At 44.3% G+C, this 7,887-nt stretch overlaps 1 protein-coding gene across 4 annotated transcripts in view; it reads left to right on the forward strand.

Moving 5' to 3' along the window:
* Window positions 1-7,861, forward strand: part of GLS (glutaminase) — a 53,354-nt gene extending 45,493 nt beyond the window's left edge. For all 4 annotated transcript variants that reach the window (XM_038181800.2, XM_038181799.2, XM_038181796.2 and 1 more), the window contains 4 exons: window positions 3,360-3,421; window positions 4,295-4,371; window positions 4,475-4,538; window positions 4,626-7,861. In XM_038181800.2, coding sequence (XP_038037728.2) covers window positions 3,360-3,421; window positions 4,295-4,371; window positions 4,475-4,538; window positions 4,626-4,782 — 360 coding nt within the window. In that variant the 3' untranslated portion in view covers window positions 4,783-7,861. The remainder of the gene's footprint in view (window positions 1-3,359; window positions 3,422-4,294; window positions 4,372-4,474; window positions 4,539-4,625) is intronic.
* The last annotated feature ends 26 nt before the right edge of the window (window positions 7,862-7,887 follow it).

The following is a 7,887-nucleotide window of genomic DNA, read 5'->3' on the forward strand; positions in this document are numbered from 1 at the left end:
TCAAGTGAGTTCCACCAGGGAGACTCCAAAAATAATCTCCCAGGGAGCAGCGCTGAAAGTTGCTGTTGCTGCTTGGGCTCCAAAAATAAACGCTGCAGCTCGTAAAAGCTGCTGGGGCTGGGTATCGGCTGCTCACCGGCTGCACAGAGCGGCGTGCACCACCTAGAGGAAGAGAAACCGGTGCCTTAGAAATAAGGAGGGGAGCCACCATCTCATTTTCTGTGTTAAAGTTTCAAAGCACAGAGGAGCAAGTATTTGCTGCTTTGTTTGTGCACTTTTTTTACATTAAGTCAGGAAGCAAAGGTCAGCAGTGCAGAAAATAGGCATGGGGGGCACGGGCAGAAGCCCTGAAGAAATAAGCTTTAGGGACCAGCTCACCTTGGTTGTAATTTCAGATATTTCTAAATATTTCTCTGTGGTTAACGTCTGCATTTTGCTCGCGCATCTTGCAGTTAGTTTCAGTGTAATGGGAACAGGGATTTTCCTTGGGAATCACAATTTCCTAACTTTTCATTGTAATGTATTACAAATGTTTTGACAGACCCACCGGGAGGGTGATGTGTTTATGGTTCAGTCTTAATTTTTCCTTTTAGAAGTGAATTTTGTGCTTACCTTTAGGTAGTAACTTTTAGGTTGTTTCAGGGGAAGCAGCGCAGAAGCTCTGTAGCCAAGGCATTGGCTTGGGATTGAGATTGGTTTCCCTACAAAATACGGCTTCACTTCATATTGAAGAGTGATGCCGTTAAGCAAAAATGTGTCTTTTAGACCAGAATAGTGATTTTTCCATGCTAACCTTTTCAGCAGTCCCTGGAGATGGGATTGGGGTTTGTTGTAAATGTGATGGGGGCAGTTCTCAAACTCAGCAGTCCTGCCTCGTGCCTTCGGAGCGAACGTACGGATGAGAGCATTCCTCTCTGAGCCTTGTCCCTGGTTTCTTTTTCCCTGTTTAATTTCAAGGTGAAACTTCAGAACTAATTTTTAAGCACTTCCTCCGTTTGAGTTTGAAACCGGGCGTGCAGGGAGGGATTCGGTGGTGGGCTGTGCTTAGCCACGGGCAATGGAATTTATATCACCGTATTTTAGGTTTAGGGTTGTTTTATTCTTCCCCACTGCTGAAACGAGCATTTAAAAATCTGCCATTTCTCAGGAGAGCTGCAAGGACTTTTTGCTTGTTCTGGCTCCTCGGGTAACCTTCCGGGTTGGGTCAGCTTTAGGAAAAGGAGCCAAACCCCGCTAGTGTCGAGTCCAACTTGTTGATTTGGATTTTTTTATGACTTCAGGTCGTGTAAACTCTGTTTTTTGCGTTACTTCTCAGTACCTGGTTGTTTGCGAAGGTCAGGGGAATGGGGAGACTTCCTAGCACCGCCGGTCTCTTCCCTAATCCCTAGCTTAAAATCTATTTTTTGAGTTTCGGTGTTAATCCGGCGCTGAGCTGGCTTAGCGCTGCTGTGCACTCGGCACCCGGCGCAGGACCCTTTGGCGAGGGCTGTGCCCCGTGCTGCAGGGGGGATGCTTCAAGACTTGAAGGTTTGGCCTTTGCAGAGTTTTTGGGAAACTGTGCATTCAGAGAACCTTTTCCTGCAACATCTTGGACGTCTTTTTTGAAGTCTGGGCTGTGGCGGTGTCCCTAAATCCCATGAAGGGAACTGGAGGAAGGCCGGGGGGCTGTTTGGTTACCCCTGTCTGTTTTACCTGCACCATTTCAGACTGTGTTGGGTTTGACAGGATTCCTCGGCCCCCTGGAAAAACCCTGCAGCCAGCAGCAACGTTTCTCAGCCTGTAAAATCCGTCGTGTTTCCAAATAAATCACTGGGCACGGGGGGGTGCTCTCAGGAAGCAGGACACGATAGGAAATGAAAACCCAGATTCAGTGACCTTCTTTACTTCAGAGCTCGTGGAATTAATCCAGCTTCGAGCTAAATTATTATTATTTTTTTTTCTGAAGGATTTGCTGTCTTCGCACAGCTGCTGTGCTGCCGGAGTCAGTGCTGGGAAGCATCCAGGAGGCAGCAGCACCTGTATCTTGTTTGGCTCATGGTTTGGGGGTGTTTTCTTTTTTTTTCCTCCCCCCTTATCTGTGTTTATCTACGCCCTGTAGCAGCGGTGTAGCTTCCTGCCTCTCTGGACGCTTCCTTCCTTTAGCTTCACATCAGTTCATGTGCTACCTTACGAAACTTGTTCACTTTTGGGCCTGAACTGTGCTGCTGCTGAGTAGGGTGAGGTTGCAGAGCCTGGGCTTGCTTTGCTGCTGGCAAACCCAGTCCAATTCTTCAATTAAAATCATTGGTCTCCCTTGAAATGGGGGCAGGTAACCCAATGGGAAGGAGGATGGCTACGATGTGCCCGCTTTTTTCTTGCTTGAGTTCGTTTCTGGCCAGTTTGGGTAGTTTTTCTGCCACAACTGTCCTCCTGCTAAACTTATTTCTCCCCTGCTTTTGTATCCCCTTACCTTCGCTGTTGTACTGAGAGCGGTCACGTTGCCTCTCAAACTTCCTTTCCTTGAACTAAAGTTTAGATTTTTCTGCACTTTTTTTTTAGGGAGGAGCGTGTGCTGTTTTATGCTACGTTTTAATGGACACTTGCATTTCCAGGGACGCAAAGCAGCCCAGCCAAAAGTACAGCTCCTTCAGGACAGAAGGCCCTTTGCTTTTGCTCAAGCCAGAAAGCCGAGGGGCTCTCAGCACCTGCAGGAGCTGCCTCTGGCTCGGGCACGAAGCGCAGGCACCAGGAGCCTGTGTAATCTGATCTATAATTGTTCCACCTTTGCCTACAAACCTCGCTTGTCTTGTCATGATTTCATGTGACAGAATTGCTTAAAATGTCTCGTCGAGGAAAGCGTCTGTATTAGATGTATGCAAGCAAAATCTGTAATACCAAGCAAAAATATTATTTCTCTTTTGCTAAAACAAACTTCTCTTAACATTGAGCGTCTGTAAAACAAACAAACAAAGCAAGCAACTTACTCTGCCCTGCCAGAAGGAGCGTGTGTGACGAGGTGTTTATGGTTTGTGCATCGCACAGAGCGATGCTGTCTCCGTCAGTATCAGGCAGTGTGAGAGAAGAGCGCTGCTTGTCCTACAACAAGGGCCATGTTTGTTGCCACAGAACAGGCACGCACGCATTGTATTTCATTTACTTTCCCCTTGACTTCAACATTGGACGGAGACAAAGGAGTACGGGTGGCAAAGCCAACTGGAATGAATTCTCGCAGTGCTTCTCCGCTGCCTGCTTCTCTGGCCAAAATTCGCAGGACAAAACAAACCCGTTCATAAGCACCATGCTGGCCTTTCTTGGGGTCTCCATCGGTTTTCTTTTTGAGGCAAGAAGCTGAATAAACTGGGCATCATCTCTCTTTGTAGGTGAAGTCTGTGATAAACCTGCTGTTTGCTGCCTACACGGGGGATGTGTCTGCACTCCGGAGGTAAAAACCAGCGGGGGGTTGAGGGCAGGAAAGCTGCTTGTTGGTGTCTGCCCTTGTTGTTTGCTTACGAGCCTACACTGTGCTCCTAAAATGCCTCCATGGCATTTTAATGGTTACATTTCGCCTGACTCCTTGTTTGGTTGAAGGTGTTTGAAAGAAAAGGTTTGAGAAATCGGAGCTAGGCTCAGAGAGAGAGGTTTAACAGTGTGTTTAAGAAAATAACCAACCAGTCATCAAAAAGGTACCCTCCTGCTATACTGCAGTCCCATTGTTTCCCATTTCTTGGGATCGTACTGAAATACGTTTCCTTAAATAGTCTGACAGAGGGTAGGAGAGCTTTGCTGGCTAAATCTTGAACAGAGCTTGGCAGTGTTTAAGGGAGTAACTGTAAGACTAAATAAACATGAATGCAGCGAGGATATATCCAAGTATCCTTGGTGGGTGGGTGGATGCGCACGGCTTAGCTCTGTCCCCGAGCGATGCGGTGTGATGAAAGAGCTCTCCTAATACCTTAATGCTGCTCGGGATTTACAAACCTGGGACTCCTTCCTGGGTTTCCCCAGCTGGCAGGGGTTTCCTGTGCGTTACACGACTTACCTTGCCCGTGTTTGGCTTTAGATCAGATAAATTGAGAGTAAAGGTGCTTTAACTTTTTTTTTGTTTATGACAGCTAGACGCTAGGAAGAAAGTTAAGCCCCTACTTTATTTTTAAAGCCAAAGCAATTAGGGCCCCTGTCCTTACTTTGTTGCCATCTACGTGTATATCCTCTTACAGGAGATGTTTCACTGCTTTAGCACTGATATTGTTCAATGCGATCTTTGTAACTCATTTTAATTATGTACAACTTCTTTCCATAATTCTTTTTTTTTTAGATTTGCTCTGTCAGGGATGGATATGGAGCAGAGGGACTACGACTCCCGAACAGCGTTACACGTGGCAGCTGCAGAAGGTACTGTCCCCTCTTGCATATAGCTGCTTCCTCACACCGTGTGTGTACACGAATACACGTAAGGTCGTGCATGCACACACACCAACTCCTGCTTGTCTTACAGGGCACGTGGATGTTGTGAAGTTCCTGCTGGAAGCATGCAAAGTGAACCCTTTCCCCAAAGACAGGTGAGTGGCTTTACAGCCCGTGCGAATTTGGGTGCTCTCTGGCTCCACAACCGCATGCTGATCTGAGATCTGTGTCCCCTCCCCTAGATGGAACAACACTCCTATGGATGAAGCTTTACATTTTGGACACCACGATGTATTTAAAATTCTTCAGGAATATCAGGTCCAATACACGCCGTCAGAGGATTCCAACAACGGAAAGGAGAACCGAACGGTTCATAAAAACCTGGATGGTTTACTATAATCATTCTCAGCTAGATCCTAAGAATCAAATCACTTACCTATTTAATTGTGGTGTACATAAGTAATTGAAGAGCGTGTGTGTTTCTATCTGATAGTGGTATATATTTTACAGAAGTCTCTGTTACTTCAGTGTTATGTTACAGGAGTTTCTATACGCACAGGACAAATCCAATCTCTCAAAACCAACAAAACCAACTAAATCTCCCTCCATAATGTGAGCAATATTACCTCATGCTGCATATAATTGATGTATAAAGATATTTAGCTGTGGCTTTACTGTGCACTACTTAATTTATTTTTGTGTTCTATGTGAACTCGAGTCTGTGGTCAGGATTTTTTTTTTTTTTTTTTGCTATATTTTTGTTTCTCTAGCCCTCTGTTTCCAGTATGGCTGAGATGAGCCAGAGTACTGTCAGGTATGAGCGTCAGTGAGGGTTTGCAAAAGTTGAGGATGCTGATGTAGATTTAGGCTGGGTGTGTTAAGTAAAAATCTGCACTTACTTTAGAAAAAAAAAAAGAAAAGAAAAAGAAAACAAATTTCCACACAAGCTTGTTTACATAATATAAATATCAAAAGAGTATATAGGTGATGGTTGTCTATGGTCTTAGGCTTGTTCTCAGAGATAGTCTTGTCAGGGAATTTGTTTTAAGGTTTGTTTGACCAAATAGTGTAGGAGAATGTGACCTGTAACATCTACCAATGTTTAGATTTTTTTTAGTGTTTTTTTTTTTTCCTTAAAGCATTTTTTTTCTAGCCTCCCTCCTCTCTCCCTGTTCAGCTGCTAAAGTACTTCCCCTGTAGCAGGGGAAAGCGGGTGCTTCCACTCCATGCAGCCGTGCTCCTTGCAGGTATATTTGCACTACAGCGAGCCTTGAGCAGCTGCACATCCCCCTTTTGGGCTCACGCTTCGCTCTTGGCAGTTGCACCAGGACCCAGCGAGGGGGATGTAGGCATGTGAAAGGCAAAATACTAAACCAAATACTACAGGAAATCTGACTAAATTTAAGCTTACGATGAGGAACACGGATGGAGTTAAACAGCTTTAAGGAGCAGAGAGCCAATCAAAAGCGTGAGCAGAGCAGGAGATAAGCCAAATTTTGGGAATGTTCTCGCACTCCCATCAGCCAAGGAGCAGGATGTTAGGCAGTAGGATTACAGGAGCACAACTGGACGGTTCCTTTGGTGGTGAGCTGTGGCGTTTGTTGTCTTACTGCTGAGGGCAGCTTGGCAGGTGCTGTCGTGGGAAGTGTAGATTCGGATATTTTGTTTGCAGAGCTATGGTGTTAGGGCCGTTCCCTATCCCACGTGCAGCTGTTTTTACCAACGCTGTGGCATGAAGCCTCCGAAGTGATCAGCGATGTAAAGAGTTTGACTTTGTTGGCTGTAGATTTTAAGCCAGAATTGTTTAACACAGAGATCTGTGCTTAAGAATAGCTTATATAGCTAATTTGATGCCAGCACAAAACATACAAGTCATTAGTAGATCTTGAAGTTTAAACTTTGTGTTTAGGCACCAAAACTCTCTTGAAACTGATGCCTGAATTCTTTCTAGATTGGGCCAAGCACTTTATAAAGGTGACCAGAACCACATCATCTTCCTTTTGCAAGTGGGGAAACTAAGGCATAGAGAGAAGTACTTCAGAATGGCCCAGCAGGTCAGTATAGCTGAGAGCAAATCCTGTTGAGTTCCTGCACAGTCCTCTACTCGCTATGCCATACTGCCTCCTACAGGAAGGGAAAATCCAAAGGGAAAAGTGCTTGATACTCATCACAAGCAGCGACTGTCTTCGTGATGATGAAATCTTGGCTGAATCTGAAAGTCTGAAGCCCTGAAATCACCTTTCCAAGCTGGCTGGCGTGGTTATCAAACACTTTTTCTCACGAATCTTACAGCTCTTAAGCTGCGTCTTTTTTTTTCTCCTCTCTGAATATCAGCTATTTTTCTGAAGGCTTTTAACATCTCTTAACCTCTTCTCTTCACATCCTGTGTCACAGCCACCTTAGTTTTAGTCGATAATGAAATGAAATGGCCTTTGGCTCTTTAATGAGCCCCATTGGTCACTGAATACCACGAGGCCTCTCCTCTGCTGCACCCCACACTAAATCCCCAAATGCTTTCTCTGGCAACAGATCTATTAACTCTAGTATAGAGGAGTAGAGATTTTCAGATGGACTACAGTATTCTGTATCTCAATGCTAATATTATTTCTGCTTTCCTGTAAAAACCTATCCTTCAGCTTCTCAGAAAAATACCTGATTTAGTTTTTTAACTGAACTTTGCATTGCTCAAGCAGGCATCTTTAAAAGGTAGGTATATTGTATAACACACAAACGTACAAAACCTTCAGAGGCAGCATTTTGACTGAGTTAACATAAAGATCATGGCTGTCCCAGAGCTTAATGCTTTCCCGAATCATACGGAGTGCTTTTAGCCAGTCTTAGCTTCAGTGCATTTTTGCTGGCTAGCTTTAGTATTTTCTCGGTGTGAGAAGATGCGTTATTTCGTAATGTCCGATTAAGCAGTGCAGCTATTTAGACATGGCGTTATTGGTAACTATATGCAGTACATTGATTTGGCTGGTTATCATTCATGATGCTGACATGTAGCTTTCCACGTAAGTAGCTTTCGGTTATCTTATCAACTACTGACTTCCTTACGCTCCAAAGAAGATTCCCCACACTTCTGGTTTCGTCATATATGTTTCTTCTGTATCACAAACTAAATAGTTAAGCTAACTTAATGCTTTGTACTCAGACATATTGTGATAGTCTTAGCATTAATTAGCCTATCTTTGTGAACAAAACGTATTGTACCGGATTTTTTTGCTTCAGAGCTGGACTATCAGTGACTATACTTCTTGGCAGTGTACTTCTGGTCATTGTAACTGACTAGGCTGATCTTGACTTCTAGATTCTGTATTGTGGGGAACAGACAGTGATGAATGTACTTCTAGCAGTTTCCCACGAGTGAATCTAAACTTGAGCTGTACTGGTTCTGAAAATGAAAGCTATTTATTTTAAGAAATAAGATCCAGATAGTGTTGCTTTTTACAGCATAATAAATGGAAATACCAAGGTGGTGGTGGTGATTGTTTTTTATTGGTT

This window comes from Anas platyrhynchos, chromosome 7 (genome assembly GCF_047663525.1).
Source record: "Anas platyrhynchos isolate ZD024472 breed Pekin duck chromosome 7, IASCAAS_PekinDuck_T2T, whole genome shotgun sequence".
NCBI lineage: Eukaryota > Metazoa > Chordata > Aves > Anseriformes > Anatidae > Anas > Anas platyrhynchos.